This window comes from Falco punctatus (genome assembly GCF_963210335.1).
Source record: "Falco punctatus genome assembly, chromosome: 8".
Taxonomy (NCBI): Eukaryota; Metazoa; Chordata; class Aves; order Falconiformes; family Falconidae; genus Falco; species Falco punctatus.
This window is the reverse complement of record NC_137588.1, coordinates 11,773,435-11,796,426: the sequence shown is the minus strand read 5'-3', so window position 1 is coordinate 11,796,426 and position 22,992 is coordinate 11,773,435. Positions and strand designations below refer to the sequence as shown.

The 22,992-nt window shown below is 40.3% G+C and overlaps 1 protein-coding gene across 4 annotated transcripts in view; it reads left to right on the top strand.

Annotated features, from left to right (window-relative positions):
• Nucleotides 1-2,199: 2,199 nt before the first annotated feature.
• NCKAP1 (NCK associated protein 1) overlaps nucleotides 2,200-22,992 on the top strand; it is a 60,621-nt gene continuing 39,828 nt past the window's right edge. Inside the window, exons 1-3 of one of the 4 annotated variants that reach the window (XM_080398874.1) lie at nucleotides 2,200-2,451; nucleotides 13,851-13,868; nucleotides 15,015-15,125. In XM_080398874.1, the coding sequence (XP_080255000.1) occupies nucleotides 2,344-2,451; nucleotides 13,851-13,868; nucleotides 15,015-15,125 (237 nt within the window). In that variant the 5' untranslated portion in view covers nucleotides 2,200-2,343. The remainder of the gene's footprint in view (nucleotides 2,452-13,850; nucleotides 13,869-15,014; nucleotides 15,126-22,992) is intronic. The other 3 variants (XM_080398873.1, XM_080398876.1, XM_080398875.1) reach the window with 3 other exon arrangements.

The window sequence follows — 22,992 nt, the reverse complement described above, 5'->3', positions numbered from 1 at the left end:
GTTACAGCGATATAAACTATTTAGTATTAAGTCTGTATGGCTGCATGTTAAAAATACCTTGTATCAGAAGTTCTTGTTTACTGATATTCTTTCCCTGTTCTGATATTTGGCATGTTTTCAAGAAATGCAGCTGTCAGCACCATTTGCAATGAAAAAAATTATAGCAACCAGAGGTTCTCCTCATAACAAGAGGATCTTGTAAACAGCCTCACGAAAAGTGTAGGTGTTTAAAACCACGATGCTCTGCCATTACTATAAAGGAAAGAGTAATTTTTCCCTCCTGTGCCTCACCCTGTTGTCTGTGCGGCGTGGAGAGTGACTGACTGCTTTCACGTCGCAAACTACATTAGTGGTTACAGAGAGCGTGAAAGTTCTCCAGTGAGCTCTGTAAGCACAAACTTTATCAAAATCAAGTGACTTTGACTCCATTTCAATCCTTAGTTTTTCTAATTCTAGAGGAAGAAAAACTGGGTTATTAGATCATAGATGATTCAGTAATAATGGAGAAAAACTCCCAATGAACTTTCACAGTGTTGGTATCATTCCACTTGTGTGGCTATACATCAATTACAAATTCTGCGATTGTTAATGTTTGAAACTTCCAGAAGACTCCATATGGCTGAAAAATAATTGAATATGGAATTAAAAATTGGCTGCTGTTGTTTTAGCTGCAGGTGAGAAACAAAAAAAATGGCTGTTAGCAATAGTATTTGTTCTTATTTTGCAGTGCAGCTGCATGGGAAACATCTTTATTGCAACAAGAAATAATATATTTGATATTTTAAAAAATTAATTCATAATATAACAAAGATGCTTTGTGTAAAGTTATTAATATAGATATTATTTGTTAGGTACTTTGATATTGAATACCATTTTATTGTTTATAAATTCAAATATGGATTTGAATGTTTCTGATGTTTTCCACAGACTCCAGTAGTGACAGGTCAGGTCCAACCTAATTAATCAGTACGTTGTTGCTAGGTATTCCGGACTCTTGGACACAAAGCTGCGGCAGAAAATCGTCTGATAAGGGCCAAAGAATGAGTCAATAGCAGACTTAAGATCAGAACTCTACGTTCTTGCTTCCTGGTTTCATTCTGAATCATAAATTATCTTGTAACTGCTGAAGTGAAGAAGGAGGTCGGTAACAATTTAATTACGTTTAGGCTTCTCCCATCCATTTCTACACTTTCTAAAAATCTATTAGTTTAAAACCGCTAAAAGAACGAGATCATCCGATTCTGGTTTCTAATACGAAAATGCCAACTGAAAATTAAATAGAAGTATTAATATGCAAAAAAGGCACAGATGGTTGTGCCATTATAAAAATAAATGAGATTAGAAGCCTAATTCTGAAGCCTGTCCCCCATGCAGCAGGCCGGGGAGCCCAGCATCCCAGCTGGAGGTGCTGCCGCTCCAGAACAGGTTGCCGCTTCTCCTTGGCACTCACTGCATGGAAATCTCACTAGCCCTTAAAAATACATGCTTTTAATTACCGTGGCTGCAAGAGAGAAGAAAAAAACCCAACCAACAGCGGTGATGTGACTCATCTAATTGGCGAAATGGCATTTTGCTGGATCCGCGGTACGTGGGCCTACGGCGGCAGCTCAGGGGGCACGGTGAGCCACTGCAGCGGCTGGGGGTGGGTGGCTCCCACAGCCCCTCGCTCCGTGGGGGTCCCAGGGCTCCGTGGGGGTCCCGGGGCTCCCCTGGACCCCTGCTGCCCGCTGAAGCGGCCTCAGCCCACCACAGCCACCGGCGACGGCATTTGGGTGGGGATGAGCTGCGCCACGCTGGCCTGAGCATCACCTCGCCATGTTCGGCCGGTTAAGTAAGAAAAACGGGGCCTTGTGAAACACCTTGAAGGAAAAACCTTGACAACTCCCCCCCCGTTCCTCACGGTTTCGAGGCGCACGGCGGGGCCACCCCCAGCACACGGCCCACCGGCTCTACCGCTAAGCACAGCGGCAAGGGGAACACCGGGCAGTGGCGTCCGCCCAGCGCAAGGCCTGCGCCCCGTGGCTGCGGGCGCTGGGAGACGCCGCCCGCCCCGCTCGCCGCCGCCCGCCCCGCTCGCCGCCGCCCGCCCCGCTCGCCGCCCGTCGCCGGAGAGCTGCCCCCGCCCGCCAGCGCCGCCGCCCGCCCGCAGGGGGCGCCCGCGAGCCGCACCACGTGACCGCGCCGCGCCGCGCCGCCGTGGCCACGCCCCGCGGAGGCAGCAGCGAGCCAGGCCGGCGGCGGCGGCGGCGGCGCGGGGAGGCAGCGCCGGGCCGGCGGCCGCGGCACGGCGGGGCTGCGAGCGGCGGGGCCCGGGCCGGGGGGCGCGGAGCGCAGCGGGACAGGATGTCGCGGTCGGTGCTGCAGCCGAGCCAGCAGAAGCTGGCGGAGAAGCTCACCATCCTGAACGACCGGGGCGTCGGCATGCTCACCCGGCTCTACAACATCAAGAAGGTGCGGGGGCCCCGGCGGGGAGACGGGGGGAGGAACCGCCCCGGCGCGATCCCCGCCGCCGCCGCCCGGTCCGGGCCCCGGTCGGCCCGGCGCTCCGCCGCGCGGCTCACCCGGCCGCGCTGCGGCCTAGCTGCGGGGCCCGAGAGGCAGGGCGGGGAGGCGGCGGGAGCCGCGCCGCCGCCGCGGCGGTCAGGCGCTCCGGCCCGGCCCGCCGCTGCGCCGCCTGCGGGCCCGGGGGGGCGGCCGGGGCTGCCTGGGCGGCCGCCGCCTCGCCGCCCGGCGGGAGGGAGGGAGGGAGGGAGGGAGGCGCGGCGGTGCGCGGCGCCCGAAGGCCCGGCGCCCCCCGCCGCGGGGCCTAGGCCCGACGCGGCCCCCGCGGCAGCCGGTTCCGCCCGGAGCCGCTCCCGCCCCGCCGTGCGTGAGTCACGGGAGCCGGGAGTGGGCTGCCTGGCCCGGGCTTTCCCACGCCGAGTTGCGAAACCTGTCGGTGCCGAAGGGAAGGATTTGAGGTAAAATTAGTAAGTTTAATTGCAATAAGTTCGAGGCGCTCGGTTGCTTAGCAGCTCGCGGCGTGCGGTGGAGCCCAGGCGTGAGGCCGCCGCGGGTGCCCCGGGGCTGCCCGCCCTCCCCGGGACCGGGGGTCGGTGCCTGCCCGGGCGCGGGGGTCGGCGCTGCGGGAGCCGGCGGGACTCCGCGGTGGTGGCCAGGGTGAGTCACCTCGCCGTGTTTCGTTGGTCGCTCTTCTGGAGGAAACCGTCGTGCTTTCCTGCGTGGGGGGACGCAGTTCATGGCCACCCCGTGTGCCGGGTGCTCGTCTGCCCTTATGGGCTTAATTTCCCGAACGGGCCCACATCGTCTGAGCGTGAGCAGCTACTCAGTCCACTTCCAGTAACGAACGTTAGTCGGGATTTTGTTGCTTTGCCTTGAATGCAGTTGTTTCGGAGAGGTTTTTCTTATTTCAAAGAAAATATGAAGTTACTACGTTCAAGCAAGGAGCACACCCTAGCAGCCTTGGCCTGTTGAAATCTCTGTGCCATTCCCACGCTGGGTTTAGCTGGTCGTGCTGCAGCAGTAGCAGGAGTTAGGGAGTTTTGGATGCTTGCTTGATCGCCCTGGCTTCTGAACGTGGGGTTCTGCCAGGAGGGATCCTGCCTGATGGATCTGAGCTGAAGGATGCGTTTTGTCTGGTTGGTTTGCTCATGTGGGAGACTTGTACTCTGGCAGTAGTAAGGGGTACTTGGCTATACAGAGTGTGATGTTGATTTTAATTAAGGCAGTGTTTCCAGGAAAAAGCCAAATGATTGAAGTATTCAGGAGGCAGCGTTGATCCAAAGCAGTGTCAGTAGTTGATGTACACTTGCATGTTTCTGCAAGTCTTCACTGACATAGCATTCATATTAAACTTCTGTAAATTCTTACCTTTCTGATACATAAGTGAGGTTCCTTTTAGTTGACAGTTTCGTATGTTGGAAATTTGCTTCAACTTAATTGTAACAGTATAATCACGCTTTTAACACAAAACAGAAATCCCCTGTTTATAAAGTGTCAAAATGAGGAAGACGTTTGCGTGTGTGCTTGCTATCCTTTGAGATTAATATACCAGGTGAAAAACAGGGCAGGAGTATTTCCCCTGAGCATAGCTGTGCTTTCAGGGGAGAAGGCAGGAAACAAGACGGGAAAAATTAAACCTCGTCTTCACATACAGCTATGCCTTAACTGTTGTGAGTGCGAGCTCTGTTTTTGTTACCAGTGTTCTGATTTGGAGACATGTAGTTGTGTTAAGCGGTCCAGTGCCTACAGACATGTTTCTGTGTTTCTGCTGGCATGTTTAGCTGGCAGAGTCCTGAGCACGTTTGCCCATATGGTGGTAGCGTCTGCTGTTACTCGTGTCAGTGAAGTGATGCAAGTGGATAGGTTCTCAGTAGGGGAGCACCAGCACTAGAGGTGACACCAGTTCTTCCTGCAAATGCCGTGAACCAAGTCCAAAATTGCATAGGTTTTGCATACAGAGAGGGAGGAGGCATGACCAAGCAGCTTGGTTATTGTGTGACATAGTTTTGTAGATCTGGAGATGTCCCAGATGCAAATCTGTGTATTCATACAGTGATTTGCAACCCAGGTAGTTTTATTAAGCTGCAGTCAGTACTGCTTGACAGTGGTGGCTGGCTAGCTCTGATGCTGAGCCCCAGAAGTCTTGGGATTGATTACTGTACTTTGTTGTGGACCTCTCTTCATCCCAGCTGCAGCATAGCTGGATGCTTGGAAACACTTTATGTCTTTTTTTTTTTTTTTTTTTTTTTCCCCCCCTTTTCCCCTCTCTGTAAGCAGTCAATTCCAGAACTGCTATTTAAGAATCTCACAGCTTCCTCCTTGAAGGTGATATCGAAACTCAAGTTACTAGAGATAACCACACAATATGTGGTATTGCGGTTAAAGGAAATGGCTAAGACTTTTTTTAATAAGAGGAAGTGAGAGCTGAAGTATTTGTAGCTGTCTTACAGATTGCTATAGATGCTGTCTAGGGAGTAGAGATTTTAAAGGATTAAGAATTTTCTTGGCTATTAGAAACAATGTAGGAAAACTTTACTTGCCAAGGAATTACAGAAGTTAAAAGCAGTTAGAAACTTGCTATTTATACCTCATCTTCCTATGTAAATTTCAATTTTAATGTCATTGCGCATCTAGCTGTTAATTGTTCATAGTTTCCTGTTTGCTGCCCTTCTGTGCTACTGTTGTCTTCTGAAATAATTTGAGGTTGTTTTAAAGATAAGAGTATCTAAATGTATGGGGTTTTGCCTCTGAAAGTGACATGGAAAATATGAACATTGGAGTTACTAAGGTAATAGTGGATGATGAGACAAAACTCGTATTTTATCTGTAGGGAGGTGGAATTTTTGTTGCTGCTGTTATTTTGAAGGATGACCCTTTGCTTGCAGCTTTCAGCTCTTTTGTACTGGGACCAGTATTAGTCCTGGACTTGGAAGTCATACCCTTGTGGTTTCTCTCCTGGCATGTTCCTTCTACTTTTTAAGAATTTATTGGCAATTATCCAGGCTGACAATTGTAGTATTGTTTACCATGTAGTTGTCATTACTTGCCTACAACTAAACCTCTATAAATCAAAGAGAGCAGCACTTTTTTCATGCCATTCTAGTTCAGATGAAGCTTGGATTTTGTGGTTACCTTTCAGAGCAGACTGAGACACTGTTGGTAAGCTTTGTGTAATGCTGCCAGGACTGTCAAATAAGTGTGTTGTTCAAGAGTGGTGGCAGAGAAATAATCTTGTTTTCTGTGGGCCTGTCTTTTATTTGTTTGTAAAGCCCTTGGATACCAGGAAGTGTTTACAGTAAGAGATTTCATCTTAAAATACCTGAACTATAGATTTAGCCAGAGCGAATCAAGAGAGTGTGATTTTGATGAATGTCAAAGCAGTGCTATTGTCAACAGAACTGCTGGGGATAAAAGTTAAGGTTTTGAATTATTTAGACTATATGTTATTTAAACATGATGAGTCTGTTATTTAGCATTAATTGCTTTGCTAGCATTGTTGTGCTATTCTTCACACTACAGGTTTTACCTTTGTGTGCAAAGTATTTTCTTAAAAAGTCATTAACAAAACAAAATCTTTAAACTTTCTCAATTCTGATTACATGGTATCTGAAAAATGAGAAACCTAAACCAATTCTTAGATATGAACTGCATAATCAAACTGAAGTCATAGATAAGGAACAGAATAAATATTTGCAGGGGCTTTAGCTGACTTGATCTTTACCATTCCAAACTAAAAATGCAGTCCCAATCCTATTGCGAATACCACATAACTTAGTATGAAGCCAGATTTAAAATCATTTAGCAGGTGATTAATTGCCAGTTACTTCTTTTAAAGATGAATAGTGGGGATACTGGATTTTTACCTTTACTGAGAATGTTACTTGTTAGCCATTTGAAAGACTCGAGTACTTTTTGTTTTCCCTATTTATTTTCTCTTCTGCAGCAATTGAAGTACATGCTCTTTTCAAAAGAGCAAGAGAAGACATATGCTGTGTGGGGAAGAGGAGGGACTGCATCAGGTCTCATGTGGTAAAACAGTGACAACTTGACCAGATCAGCCAAGGCTGGATAGAGGTCAAGTATTACTTCACCAGCCTTTTACGCTGCTTGTGGCATTGGGGTGAAGAAAAAGATCCCGAGAGCTCTGGAACTGGATTGAAGAGGATTGACAAAGTCTAAACATTGCAGGGGACAGTGGTAAAAGCCACTTGATTTTTTGGTGAATAGAACCAGTCAATAAAGTGTACTGTTGCTCAGGCACTAGAGTGGTTCTTCAGGAAAAAAGTGGGAGACGTTTTAGGTGACTGGCAGAACATGGAGAAGTTTCCAGTCTGCAGAACTCTGAAGTTTGGAAGGGTGTAGGATTAGATCACCCTTTTGACACTGAGCTCTGTGCTGGAGTGCAGAGCTTTGAGCTGAGAGGAGCAGCTCACAAATAATGTAGTTTTGAATTCCAAGATTGGTATTGGAAAGAACAGATAATGTCTTCAGGTCATTGGGAAGGGTCTTAGGGTTGGGTGTATCACTTCCAGTGCTTGATAGGTGTCAGCGGTTCTTTGAAGGGTAAATATGACAATATATGTTTGTCTGTTTGTGTCTGTGATCTTGGAAGAATGACTCTGAATACTGTTGTGCTGATAAGGAGAGGAGGAAGCCCCAAACAAACTCCTCATATTCAGTGCTGGAAATAAAATAGATAAATTCCTGTGCTCAGAAAGCAAACACAAACTGATGATACCATGTCACGTTTTCTTTAACTCAGAAAAGTAACTGATTTTGTAAAGAAACAATAAGATTTTTCTAATGCAAAATATAAAAATATCCCATGATTATCTTCTGAAATACACAGAGAGAAAGCCAGGTGGATTTATCCTTCTGCATCAATTGTAGCTGCCTAGAATTATCTTGCATTGGCTTTTTTGTTTACAAATAGGAATTACTTGCCCGCTCCCCCACCCCCAGTTACTGTTCATTTGCCCTGCCATGTGTTGACAGAGAAACAAACTCAGTTTTAGTTGCAAGAGACTTTAAAGGTCATGTGCAGAGGAGATACACCTAAAAAGTTTTAACAGTTTCCATTACAGAGTCAAAATAGACAGGGCAATTCCCATTGCCATGCTTTCTTTTATTAAGATGTCACTTTATAAATTAAATTTAGGGAAAGTTTTGTGGCAGTGAAACTTCTTTGTTTTTTCTTGGCGTTTTACCTGCTCCATATTTGATTAATAGAACCAAGTGCTTACTTTATCCTCTTGTGGTTGTAGCACCTGTTTAAGTAAATTAATCACTGGACAGATAGTGTCAAACCTAGTGTGTTTCTTTCATTGGCGAGGTGACAGGTTGCTCTAGTATGGGCAACTGAGTAGATACTTTGCACATTGATCTTAGCAAGGCTGCTGACGTTACCTCATCAGATTGTTCTCATGAACAATCTAAGGAAGTACCATCTGGATGAAATCGTAATGATGAAAGCAGATGGATAACCATATTAGGGAACAATTTTGAAGATCTCACGGTCAGCCTGGGGTTCAGCAGGGTTTTGCTGGGGTGTGTCTTACCTCTGGTTCCAGTCACTCTTTGCATTAACAACCTAGATGAAGACTACGATGTGCTTAATAAATATGTAGGTAGATAGCTGAGAGAAGTTAAAGAAATAATGAAGAACCTAATTGGAGTTCAGTTTGAGCTTAACAAATTGTAGCTGTGGTTTAATAGACTTGGAGGTGGTTGAGCAAGTATGATTGTAAGCTATTTTGTGCTTAGTGAAATTGGAAATACAGAATGAAAAGTAATGAGATAGCGAGTCTGCAGAAAATAGCCAGGAAATATTAGGGACACGCCAGGGCAAACATGAACCGACCAAGTTTTGCTGCAAAAAATCAAGGATGACATGAAGTTTTATAAATGTGTGAGCAGGATAGCCTGAAGACTTTTGCCCTATGTGGCATGCATTGACACTTATCCAAAATGTATCTTTGACACAATTTTCAAGAAAGGTGGACAAAATGCAGAAAGTCCTGACCAGAATAATAAGAAAGACCAGTGGTGCAGAAAATTTCACCTATTAGGAAAATGGGAAGATTATTTTTAAAGTAAATTGATAAGTGCTACAGGTTTCTGAGTATTTAGGACTGCTGTAGAGAGAAGGGGAATGGTTTGTGCAATTCATCATAGCCACAGAGATCAAGAACTGATGGATTAAATCATAGCAAGAAAAGTTCTGTTTAGATCTTAAAAATTTCTCGTGAAGAAAGATCATTAAATATTGGAAAAGACTCTGAGAATGTTTTTGAATGTAGCCTGTTGGAGACCTGTAAGTAAAGATTTGGCAAACATCTCCCAGGGGCAACACAGACACAGTTGATAATGCTTTGGAACATGAAAGTAGGGGAGGCAATTTCTCAAGATCCTTTCTAGCCTTGCCTTACTGATTTCACATGACTTAACGTTTTAGTGGGTTGGATCTCTGAATATAGATACATGAGGATTTAAAAGACATACTTTGGGGTTCAAGACACACCAAATAACAAATAATGGTGGGGAGGACATATTGCTTAGTTCTAGGAAACATTGGACTGACTTTTAATACTTTTAATTGTAATTTTAATTTAATATAGAAGTGCATTCTTTCAAACTTTTGAATGTTAGTGCATGAAAAGTGCAATAGCAGTTACATGTATAAAATTTTGAGCCATATTTTTATATGTCCAAGGCATATAGAGACTATCAAAAAAACAGTTTGAGACTTTCTTCTGATTCCCAGATCCTGGATGGATCATGGAAACAATATAGTTCTGGTTGAACCTATTAGCATAGTTTATATATAAAAATAGAGGTTTACCTTTTGTGCAAGTATTAATGTAACTGCAAACATCAGTAATGTAACTTTGTATAGGATTACCCAAGTGATACTGGTGTAGGACAGTTAAATTTTATTTAGCTTTTCAGTTGTACTCTAATAATTTGTCCATGTGTGACCAACTAATTCTTGCAGCTGCTTGCATAGATGTGAAGAGGGACAAGGATTCATTCACAAAGGTTACCTGGTAGCATCCTGTTTAATAATCAACTAAGGCTTCCACAAAACCTAAAATGCAGCAAAGCAGTTCTGGTAGGCGTGATCAGAGATGCTGAGGTGGTGTGAACTGTTTCCTTATGTATTCACCATTCACATCAGCTTTTACTGAGAAGAAGAGTTGAATAATCAGTAGTTCTGCTTTTGCAAAATTAGAGATTGTCAGTTGGTGTAATCTCATTATTTTAAATGTGTGACAGAAACGAATAAATACTACATTTTATTCTACAGAAATCTGGAGTTAATGTTGAACCTGTCTCCTTGAATGTTTCTTTGCTATGTATTATTTAGTATTATTTATAGGACGCGTAGATACAAACCAAGCAATCGAACTTGCAGATACATTTTAGAGTGAAGCCTTTAATGCCAGCAGCTATTACAAGAGGGGAACAGTTTTACTTTGCGTGCCTGTATGTACAGGAGATTTTCTCATTTTTTTTAATATGAGAAATCGTAGTGTATTTCCATTTACTAATGTAAGTTACTAACTTGGGGGATGGTGCATTTTTTTGCTGTCGTTGAAATTTCATCAATTTGCTGGTGAATTCACAAGAGTGGTTTTTAGTGCAGATTCATTTGTAAATGAAACTTGAAGGTGAAGTGATTTGTTGACTAAGATGATTTCAGTCTGTGTTGTCACAGTCCAGTGGAACTGTGCGCAGCAGTGTTTTATCTCAAGTCTGCAGTAACAGTAAATCAAGTTCTTTTGAAGTAATAAAAACATGTTAAATTACTGCAAAAAATGACTTGGGTTTATAATCATCTACTGATGTAGGAGGTTTGGGGGATGAAATGAGAAAGTACTGATTCAAATGGCCCTGTTGCTCTTTTGTTGGGAAACGGCCCTGCTAATAATTTGGTATAGGTTGGGCTTAGCAACAAAAAGAACAATGTAAAAAAGGTATTTCTATAACACAGTAATGTATTTAGGCTTTTTTTTTGATCATCCTACACCGTGTAACTCAGGCAATTCTTCTGAATGTTCTTGCTCAAGGACACATGGCAGGTTTATATAAAAAGGCTTGAGTGAAGTTTAGGTGTTCCAAATGCAGGTTTGCACCCTGTCTGTTGTACCGTGGCTTTGCAATAGACTTGGCAATGATTGCACCTGAACAGAAACTTGCTTTTATTCATGTCACATCGGCTGGATATATGCAGTATTTTTGTTGATGGATGGGTTTTTTTGCTCTCCTCCAACATTCTCTGATCTTAAGTAGGAAGTAAAATGTTAAGCTTTGATTTTTGTGGTGATACCTGTAACTGTATTGGGGAAAAAGGTCTCTTTGCTGTGTCTCTTAATGTTGATGTATTCTGGGCCAAAGGCAGTTGTACTGGGTTTTCTGTTCTTGTTTAGGGGCTGCTTACCTTAAATGTAGATGTGAAAGAAGTTGTTGTTGGATGTTTTCTTGTTGGCCACTTCTGAATGAGTACAACCTAGAAAGGATAGTGATACAGTATTCTTAATTTTCGAAGTGAATATAGTATAGAAGAACCTAATAGCATCACGTGAAGAACAGAGTCTGAATTTTGTTTAGTAATAATAATCTAGCTATCTAGATATTGGTAGTTAGAAAAACACTTCTTTAATTCAAAATGTATGGCATAGGGGTGCATCTCTGACAAGTACGTGTAGTGTGATCTCTCTGAAGTTTGATGACCAGTGCATATGATAGCAAATGAGTATTCTGAATAATGAATCTCTTACGACAGAAATCATATTGTTCTTGTTAAGAGTTGGACGCACAGGATCAGATCAGGAAAATATGTTCACTTCATTGAGATCTTGTTGTAGCAGGATACCATTCTAAAGCGCTGTGGAAAGAAATGCTGTCTAACTTGATAGAAATCCAGTGCTTGAGTTTTTCTTCCCCCCCCCCCCTTATTACTTGGTTAGTCTCTTAACAGTAGCTGTGCATCATCTTTTTCAGCATAACTGCTTGACAGCTGTTTAGTGATGTACAAAGGAATTTAGAGATGACTGCTGGGAGATTCTTTCAGTATAGTATTTCAGGGCTGAAGCAGCTGGAATCCCATAGCTTCAGAGCTGTATTCCATGAATGCTGTGCTGATAAGAACATTTTTAATTCTTTAATTTCTTTTTAATGCTCAACAAATGTTGCCATTCTGTTTTCATGGGTTGGAGGGTTTTTTTGTTTGGTTTTGTTTTGATTTTGTTTTTGGTTTTTTGTGGTTTTTTTTAAAGAAATGAAGAAAAGTTACTGCAGGACACTTAGGGGAAAAAGTGATATCTGAGGCTGATTGAGAAAGGGCTACTGCATCTGGCTAATTCTCAAAATTTTGAATGCTGGAGAGCTGTATATGGCAAAGTGATCTTTGTATGTTGTACCACCCTGTTCCTGCCTGTTACAGTACTGACAAGGGATTTTGTATTGACTAATAAAACTGTTAAAAGCAAAAGCTACCTTCTTAACTATATTCTAAGACCATTGCCCTCAATGTCTTTGTTCTTTCTACAGTACAAAATTGTGGTTATGTGCCTTACCACACTTTCACACTTCTGCGAAAGTGCTAGGGCTGAGATTTGTCTTTTCATTCTTTTTTGCTTTCTAGAGTAAACAGCAGTGAGCTTGAGCTTTGTAGGTATGTTTGCCATTTTAGGAGAGTTTTAGCTTATGTAGACAGTTCGGCGTGTGATACTGAATGCAGGTAATGGTATGGATGAAAAGTGTTGGTGCAACAACAGCTAATAATCAAACATCATCTCTTAGAAAGGAACTGAGCTGCTGTGAAGTCTGGGAGAGGAAAGGGAAAGGCATCGACCCACTTGTTCAGTGATGTCTGTTGTCCTCTTTCTATTCAGTCCACGTAGGTAGCCTTGTACAGCCTTTCAGAAGCTGGAATTTTGAAATGTATGAAGGGTATCTTTAACCTTCTAGATCTTGCAGCAGTTTTGTTTCTTATCTATGGATTGATCTTGTATAGTTTATTACAGGGAAGAATTACAGTTGCTTTAAGTGTGATGTTAGCAAACAAACAATGGGAAGGAGCAGAGTTCCCTTGCACATTCAGATACATTGAGGGGATTGTCAGTTAGACTGAGGATAGTATTAGTCATCTTTTGGGATCCGAGTTCCCGAAGCCACGCGAGGATGTGCATGTTAGTGTTTTAGACGTCTGTTTCCGTGTGAGTGACCTGTGTGTAAAGGGCTTGAGTAGAACCCAATTTTTAGTAAACATTCCGGAGAGCTGATTTATAGGAGGAAAAACATCTGTTGCTGGGAAAAATAAGGAGCATATGTGGAAGTAGTGTTTGAATTCAGACCAAAAAGTTTAGGAAGTTAACAGTGGCAGATTTCTTGTTTCCTGTATAACAGCAACCATATTGGAATTTGCCAGGCCACAAAGATATGTTGTCTGTTAAGCTGTTTTCTTAGTTTGTAATTGTTTTAGTAGCGAAAGTAATGTAATGTGTGACAAGGACAACAAAATTAAATTAATCTGGCACAGATCCTGACAAACCCATGACCTAGTTAATTAAGACTTAATAAATTTGAAGCACACATTGTTTACATTTTTTATGCCTATTTAATAGTATAATTTTTACTCTTGAAGTTGTGTAAAGACTTTTAAATGTGTACAGAATAGATCTTCATTGGCACATGTTTGCTGCTGTAAGAATATTAAAGCAACTATTTAATATCTAACTGATACTGTGGATGTTGCTGAATTAATTCTCATTATAAATTCCTCTGGTAGTATTATAGATATGCTATTTTAAAGATTAGTATTTTTGTGGGAAGAAATTAGCAGACATGAGGGTTTTGGTATTTTGGAGTAGTACGTTAGCATACATTATGATGATCATGTACTGCTGGTAGGAGTTTTAGAAACTTACAATAATGACTCTTTTGTTTTTTTTTTTTCTTGGCTACCGTTTCTTTTTCAGGTATGTAAAACTTCACTGAGTTTCTCTCCTTTTTTCCCCTGTAGTTGCATGTGATGTTTGTTAACTCCTTTTTTCTCTCCCTACCTGAACTTAGTTTTGAAATACTGTTAGAAGTTACATGTCTCGGTGTATACTCAGCACTTTGCACAATAGTAAAATTCCAATAAGTACATGTAAAGTTGTTTGTGAGTATTAGACTAATCACCATCTAGTAGAAAGTATGCTGCCTAGAGTAACAGTGGTCCTAATGTTCTCTTGGATGTAGGTAATAGTGTATTAGTTTACTTTAATGTAACGTATTTTAGAATTTAAGAGTAATTTGTTTATATGTAATTTTTCTCTCTTTTTATTACACTGCTTTCCCAGCAAGGACAAGTTTGGAAGGTTTGCAAAGCTTTTCACCTTCCCTTTGCCCGCTTGCCCGCTTTCAGAATCGGTCTCATACTCCATGACTTCTGTCTCTACAGTCCACAACTTGGTCATAGAAATCAATGTGGAAAAGTTTTTAAATGAGCTGTCATTTGAGTTCACTATGTTGTGTAGAAATGCCTAGCATGTAATTTAGTTTTGCATGAGACGTGAAACTCCTTTGCAAATCCCTATGAGGACTTTAAAACTACATGAATATTTGAGAGAAAAGAACAATTTGAGTACAATTTCTGTCATGTAAGTAACGCAGCTTTGGGTATGTTACTGCAAACTAAATGGTACAGCATGGCTCACAAGTCAGAGTAGTTGAGAAGAAGTAGTGTGTCTGACAGCATGCACTGTAGCTGGCAAAAATAGGTGCTTCGTTAGCCCACAGAAGCTGTTCTGGTATGTCCACGTAAGTTATTTTAGAGACCTAACAGTTGCGACTTCTGTTCAAATAAAAATATAATGAAATTTCTTGATTGCTACTTTAAAAGCAGTAGCCTATGCTACTGTAGGAGTAAAGGAAACGAGCAAAACTGATCTGAGGAAATGGGGTATTTTAGGCAAGTACTGGTGGTTTTTTTGGGGATGGAAAATTGTCTTGCAGTTAACAAATAAAAGAAAACCTAAATGCAGGTCCCTGGTGGGGCTTTTAGTTGTTTCACAAAGGATAGTTTATAATCACTTAATGTGCCCAGCAGTCCTCCACAAATGATGACATGATTGAATTTTCTAACAGTTTGTTAACTCCAGATGAATACAACACTACCTCAAACCAGGAATAGCATTAAAAGGAAACCAGTTTTTTTTTTTCCTTTTTTTAGGATTGAGTTTTTTCCCTCACTGCTGTTCTGCACTAACTGCTTTGATACTTCATGCATCTTTTTCAGTAGAAGAGCATCTCTGTACTGTTTCCCATTGCATATTTCAGCTGTGACAGTCCCTGCACTTTGCCTTTCATTTTATCACCTGCTCACTAAAAAAAAAACAAAAAAAAAAAAAACCAAAAAGCAACAAAAAAGAATCTTTCTAGTTTGTCTTCAGATTTGCAGCTATCACTCAGCTTTAGATGGGAGATTGTGTTTTTACTTCATTTTTTATTGTATTTTTTTATAGGCATGCGGTGACCCCAAAGCCAAACCATCCTATCTTATTGACAAAAACCTGGAATCTGCTGTCAAATTCATAGTCAGGAAGTTTCCAGCAGTAGAAACACGCAACAACAATGTAAGTAACCAAATTACTATATAAGTATTTTTCTCAATACCCTTCAGCGCTTGCTGCTCAGATCTGTGAGGTTTTACATGTTCTTACAAAGCATCTGATGCTGAAAGTTGCGGTTGGAATATAGTTCATTCATGTCTGACAGGATACTTTAGAAAGAACTGTGTTCAAAGAGAGAATATTACACTGTAATTCTGGATTCATTTTGTTAGGGTAGGAGACTTTCTGGTTTTCTTTTTGCCTTTTTGCCGCTCCTGTTCCATTTCAAAGAATTGTCATTGGGAAGTAATCCTTGAAAAAAGATCGTGCCCTATTTTGATAGCAGAAATTCTTGGTGACCAGATGATTGCAGAAGGTCAAGTTGCATGACTTAATTTGTGATGAGACCTGACCAGCAGAACAGTTACAAGGCACCTGGCTGCAAAGTGAAAAAAAGTTTGTACTTTACAGGTGTCCTTGCCTATGCAGTCAGTCCCTGTGGGAATAAAGAACGCTTTAGTGTGTAAGGAGAAACCTTGTGTAGTACAAAAATACATAAATATATTCTTCTTCAGATGAAGTGGATTCAATTGCAGTCAGAAATCAGTTTTAACTCTTTTGAGTGATCCAGTATTGTTGTATATGACTTTGTAGCCTTTTAGAGATAATAAAGATTATTAGATTACAGGTAGGCGTTTTGACAGGTGATGTACACTTGTTTCTCTGTTTCAATTTGAAAGTCAAGGGAAAGATTTTTGTTTTACCTGCTTATATTTCTTTCCAAAGGTGGAAAGTGGAGGTAGGTGTTGTTGGGTTTGCATGTTCCCTGCATGCAACTACTTGCATGTGTGCTTGAGAGGTTTAGGCTTGCTTTAAGCATTCAGATTTCTACAGAATGGTAGTGGTAATAGCAGTGGGAATAATTAGTTTCTTTTACAATGCCATCTATAATTTCTATGTAATGTCTTCAGTAATACCACTGGGGGAAAACATAAAGAGAAAAGCTTTCCCTTGTGGAGGGAACAATTTCAGTAACAATGTGCTTTCTTGCTTAGAACACCTGTACATGTTTTGTACTGTTTAATATTTCTCATCTTGGTATTGAATTTGATTGTGTTAGTAACAAATATGGCAAATTCTTTATCAAATTTATGTTGAAATAGTAAACCCTTTAAGCCATGTTTGGTAAATGCTTCCGTATCCTCTAAACTTCAGTGGCAGATCTGCTATTAAAAATAAAAGACTGTGTACATAGATTTTTTTTTTTTTAATGTGGTTGCATGTATGCTTTATATGTCTTCCAGTTGTTGACTATGAATTTGGAGCTGAACTAATGATAGATATTTAAGGATTTGGTACTGTGATGTTTATGGAAAGAGATCAAAGCTAACTTGATATATTTTGACAATCACAGTTTCTAAAATAGGACACGCTCATAATGTTTTGTCATTGCCTTGTGTTTATTTACCATGAGCCAGCTAGGCCTGTGTTTATTAAGAACAGTTATCAAAAGCCTACCCTCCTTATGTATGAGCACAGTTTAAAGTAGGGTTTTGAGTTCTAGCAGTAATAACCCGCTAGAGCTTATGGCGGTCAGAGCTGATGGCAGTTTTCTTGTCTTAGTTATTTACAGATGTTTTCCTGTAGAGTGTTGTTACCTCCCAAAAGAAACCTTTGCCCCTAACAGATACCTCGTAAGACAAAAGCCGTGTCCTGTGCAAAGGAACTTCTGGCTTGAAGTAAGATAGATTTTTGCTTGTAAACCTTAGCTTCAAAAAGGCATAAGCATCTAGCTCCTGGCCAGGAAGGTGTTCCCCTCTGTGCTTTTCCTTTGTCTCCCTCCTGCGGGCCAACAACCAGCTGGCCATATATTAGGAGGGCACACCAGTGAGTTCCTTCAGCAGGGAAACAGGTGATCAGAGATGTAAAAGGACAAGAAGCTTATTGGATCTGGAACACATCAGTTAGTGAAAACTTATGAAAGATTATTGCGGAGGAATTAGTTGAGAAATCATAACCTGTGCTTCTTCCTTGCAGTGAAAATTCCAGGGCAGCCTTTCAGGGAGGGGTTTTGAATTTTGGATGTTCAACTGCAGCGGTTGACATGTCAGTGTGTCAGTGGTCACATGTCAGTAGGTGGTGATAGTAGTTTTTTATCAGGTATTTACAGAGTTTTGTGTCTCAGACAACACATTTTGTTGAAGAGTGTAAGCAGTGTCCACTGTCATCCGATGATCTTGAAAAGCCTTGATTTTTGTTCTTCGGAAACAACTGATTCTGTTTGCTATTGATAGCTTTTACGTTTTTATTCACAACAAATAAAGCTCCTGGTTTTGTTCCTCCTTCAGTGTTTGATGTGCTGAGTCAGACTAGAGTGATCTCTGGCAATTGCTGATTTTCAATATTGTACCAAGAGCAAAAGTTTATGAGTAGTTCAAACAATGAAGTGCCTGATGAATCCTTGCTGACCAGGCTGAAAAATAAAATGGAGTAGTCCATCTTCCAAAGAATCGATTATAGATAATGCTGGACCTTGTCAGTTCATAACTTACTCTCTCCCATTGTCTGAGGGCAGTCCCTGTGATCTCATACACTTGCCCTTTCTTCTCCAATCCCCATTGTGAACTCTGTAACCTTGAAAATGTGCAGCTTAAAGACTGAGCTCTTAAATCAACTGTTAATGATGTCGGCCAGCGGTGTGGTATTGCTTAATAGTGTATGAAATACCTGCAAAGGGGGAACGTACGTAAACAAAAAATATGAAGGATTGACAAAGTGAGAATCAAACATTTTAGAGTCCTATTTGAGAAGGAAAGTATATAATAATAAAAAGTATCTTATCTTCTGTGTTTGGGAAACCTTAGTATTTCTATGTATTTTGAATTGACTAAAGCTGTGTTTTGAAAAAGCCACCTAAGCTGGAGGAGCCTTCCACAAAACTCTGTAACATCATTATTCTTGGTCAGATCAGGGACCTGATTGTGCTGGTATTGACTCAGGGTAACATTTCTTGTTACTAAATTTCCTTGACTAGCTTCAGAAGAAAAGTTCCAAGGTAAGGGACTCAGAAGCAGCCTGATTTTTCTGAAGGTTTGTTAGACCTCATCATCTTAGAAGGTGTACAGGCAAGTTTCTCACCACAGGGGAATCAAAGGAGAACATAAACTCCAAAAAAACATAATAGGACCTGAAAGTTTCTCTCTTCTCAGTCAGTGCTAACATTTAATACCGCTGTAAGCCCAGAATAAAATACTTCATGATGGGGAACTGGAGATGCAGGGAGAAAAGACTTGTATTTTCTGTAGACTGTGGGTAGGGTCTGAAAAATCTGCTGCCAGCAGGGTCAAGCTCTGTGTCTGTGTGTGATGGAGCTAGCTTCCTGTCTGCTTTCCAAAACAGCACATATGGGAAGTAGTGAGAATATCTGCCTTCTTTCTTGAACATATGTTTTTCTTTTACTCGGACTGCTCCTCAGCAATTTTCCTGTAGAAAAACTACCTATATTTTTAAATGTCTCCTGGAGAAGCTGAGGCTTATCATGGCTTAGCGGTAAAGCAGACCAGTGAAATATCACCCAGAAGTTTCTTAAGTGTATGATTAGTGGGAGAAATGTCCTTGTTTTCCAGATAAATCTTTATATTTTAGTAGCCATCTTCCTGGTATTGTCCGTAACAATTCCATTGTGTTTTTTATTTAACTACACATTCAATTTCTTAGGAGATAGTATTTTGAAGGTTTGTTTATCTGACTTAATTGTAATAATTTTCTCTTGTATTGTGGCAGTGGGGGCTGAAAATCAGGTCATGTGAGAGTAGAGTACACAGCGCAAGCATTTCCAGCGTGCCTGGCTTAGGATCTGTAGATAAGAATTAGTTCACTTTACGTTTTATTTACTTTTTCTCTTCATGGGTGCGTTAGCTATTTCCTGTTAGATCCCAGTATGTATGTTTGGTCTGCTTAACTGTGTCTTTCACAGTTTCTCTTTCTAGTGAGCTTGTTGCGTAGCAAATCAGCTGGATGTTTGAGAGGCGTGGAGGGCACAGAGTGGCTGGACCTCCTTGGCCAAGGCTTATTAGAAGACATTAATGCATGCTTTTATTAATCACTTTCTTCTATAATGAAATTAATAAAATATGCACTTTATAACCAATCTTGATTTTCAATTTTTCATAGTTGCCTCCAATATAGTCTTTTTCAAAACACTTAACTAAATAACTATTTGCTTTTCCAAGTACTTCTTTCAGCCCCTGCCTAAAGGAAAATGTCACTTGCTTGTTTACTTGTTTCTAATGAAGCTTTTAATATTGTAATTTGCACAGTGCTAGTGAAGATAATTTAGAAATTCTCTTTGGAGGAAAAATAACTTAGGAATTTCATCCACGCTGCCTCATGTATTGGTAATCCCTTTTCACTAGGGAACAATTATTTATTTCTGAGTTAATTATATGGTCATTAACAGCTGTGGTAGCTGGTTTCTCAAGAGTCACTTCAGTAAAGTAACTTAAATCCCCAAATTCAGTAAACTTTAATATTTTTCTCCAGCCTTCTGAAGTGCTAGATCTCTTGTATGGGAGACTTGATTTGTCAGATAACTGCTTTCTTAAGCAATAGAAACACAGCTCCCTATATTCTACCATAAAACTAACTGGCCTCCTTGCTGTGAAGACTGAAATCGTGTCCAGGTAAGAGGATGCCGTGCTTTTGCACAGCTGCATGTTCAGCTCTGCTGCTGCTCAAGGAACTTAGAGCGCTTCAGGGACTGCAAATGAGGTTGATTTTCCAGAACACACTGAAGCAGTAGTTTAGTAAATAAAGCATGAGTAAAGCCAGCTAATGAGTAACTAGTCTCTGTTCAGCTTTGTACAAGCAGTTGAGATTTCTTATGCTTGAGGATAGAATGTGCTAATAATGCTTCATTTCAGAAGAAATTGCAAAATATCTGCAACAAATAAAACCTTACTTATATTTTTACTAAAACATCATTCGGAATTGAAATTGCTTTTGCTAATGCCATGGCATGATACAACCATACCTACTGTACTGATTTTGCACGCAGTAGCATCTCTGATGTCTTCAGTCATTACCTGCATTAGACTGACTTCACAGCTTAGTGACTTATGCAATAATATAATAATCAGAGAATAATATGTAAAATATTTCAGCCTAACAGCCATTTGAAAGTGAGCATTTTTTCATAGCAATTCCAAAAGGTCATGTGAAATCCTGAAATATCTGAATATCTTTACAATGTTTCATTGAATAGAACTGTCATAATGTAATTTAATTTTTTCAATATCCTAAGTGCTGTCAGCAGTGGTGTTTATATTCATGGCTTAACCCTTGATTGTGCATGAGTTATAGATGAAGTAGCATCTGAGTGCAATTTCTCATTATTTGTAATAAATCATTGTAGTACACTACTGTAAGTCACATCAGGCTATACTAGACACTTGTCAAGGCAAACCAAAGTAGTCATGCTCACTCTTGTTGCTTAATAATGTATGTAATACCTGCAGAGGAGTGAGCATGTGTAATACCTAACCTGCTTGCTGCATCCATTAAAACTCCCTTTTGATTTGATGCCAGACAACTCAAGAGCGTGGCCATTAAAAACCAAAGAAACAAAAACCCCTCATTAATACCCAGACAATATTTTAGTAAAGCAGTGTTACTGAGGTGACATTCCAAAATCAGTTTTCATACGTTTTAAATGAATAGTTCTTTCACGATTTCATGACATAAATGTTAAGTATGCAGACAGCTAGAGACGTGTGTCCAAAACATTTTTATCTATAGAATAGCACAGACAAGACTTCTATTCTATAAATAATTGCCTCAGAGATGCAAGACCTGTGGCCAAAGCTTGTATGATACAATAATATGTAATGAGCCTGGTGTAGGAATTACTGTATGAAGTTATGTAAAAGAAAGTGAGACAATGAGGAAATGTTCTTGTGACTGACGGATCAGTTTTGATCAGTTTTTAAAAGAGGAGCCTCACTGCTCTGATTATCTGCCATTATTAATAATAATATGGTCAACCTTGGCAACAGGAATAGTTGTGGAGGGTCATGAGCGGCTGTTTCCTTTTCAAAATAGTTAACTTGGTGCTAGAAACTTGCAAAGAAACAAAAATAGATCTTGCAGTAGAAATACATTAGTTAGTAAACATGCTAAATACTCTATTACATCTTTTTATATGCAGCGTGTCACTTCAGAGGCTGCTTGTAATTGGAGGTAGAAAACCAAGGATATGTCCATCATTGAACAGTTTAGAGAATTGAAAACTAATTTTCTTCATTTGATTAGATCCTTCTCTCTCTCCCTGCGATACTGCTATGGATTTTGTAGGCATAGAACTTTGTTCGAAGGCACTGAATTTTGAAATGACTTGTGTTTTTAAAATCGTCTAAAGACTACAGATGGTAAGCATAGTGAGTATAATAAATGACAGTAAGAATATTGACAGGGATTATTTACCCCTATCTCCAGAATTTTAACGGTCAGAATTTGTAATACTGTTTTTTGGGGCTTGTATTCCAGCTAGTAAGATTAAGTTGATGGCGTTTTCTCTGAGGACATTGTAATATCTATGGTGTCGGTTTGTAGAAATCAAATACAAGTGGTAGTGATCATACTTGCAGGAAAAAGATCACACTGAACAAAAAAAGGAGAAAATTCTGCTACCTACCATCTATTCCTAGATTACGAAATAAGACATTTATTCACATGCTACTGCTATACCAGTCAAATAAATATGATAAAGCAGTTACAGAACTACAGTTACCCTCTGGTTTTCCACACATAAAACTCTCTGAACAACCTTTTCTAGCTGTCTCGTATTATTCTTGAGCCTATTCATACTGTTAATGTGCCAGCATCTGTGTCATTACTTTCTTGTCTCTGAGCCATTGTGTTCACATAAGTGAGGCTGTCTTGCACTTCCTGATTTGTTTTTTCGTTTCTCTTAATGCGCTCTGTGTACATAATCAGTTGCGTAAAAATTTTTGGGATTTAATATGAAGAAGGAAAAGCATAAGACAACTCTGTAAAGACCAGTTCCTTCTGTTGTCGATGGCATACCTGACAGTGTCAGCTTCTCTGTTATTGAAAATCCTGGTTTATAAATAAGAGTCAAATATGATTGGAGATCTGCTACTTTGTTAACAGAGAAAATAAATTATTTCAGCTTTTTTATCTTGCTATATTATGCTGAAATTTCTACAGCTTTTCATGTGTCTTAAATCTAATTAACCTCGTTCAACAAAAATACTTTGTCCTTGTGGGTATAATTTGTACTCCAAGTTCTTTAAGAATAAATACAACATTTACGTATAACCAATCAACAAGGCATGGTTAGCCATTGAGAAAATAATCTTTTGTTGCTAGTAATGTTTTAAGAGTTATTTCTTCAGCTTACCCTGTTTTAATACTTTCATTGAATATTGGAAGCAGAAATCTTTGCTGATAAATGGAATGGCAGGCTAAGGAAAAAAGCTTCAAACCAAATACAAAACGGTGTTGCACCAGCTATTTCTAAACAGCTGTTAGGAAATTAGTAATGGAAAGTTTTGTTGTAGTGGGTGTGGAAAGAGCTACACCCACATTCCTGAGTGATAAAAATGCAAATAAACATCCAAGACGCTACATGCTGTGAGCTGTACTTCTGAATATCACCGATCGGGCAGTGCTGTATTACTAGAACTATTTGCACTGTATTGATTTAACAGTGATTATGGCTGAGTTCTACTTCGATATTAATACTCTAAATGAAAGTTTAGTGACACCTTCAATGCTGAGAGTTCAAAGAATGAGCACCTTAACTCTGTGCAAAAATTTTAGTGTCATTAAGTATAAATATTTCTGGGAATGCAGGTAACTAGTTAACAAT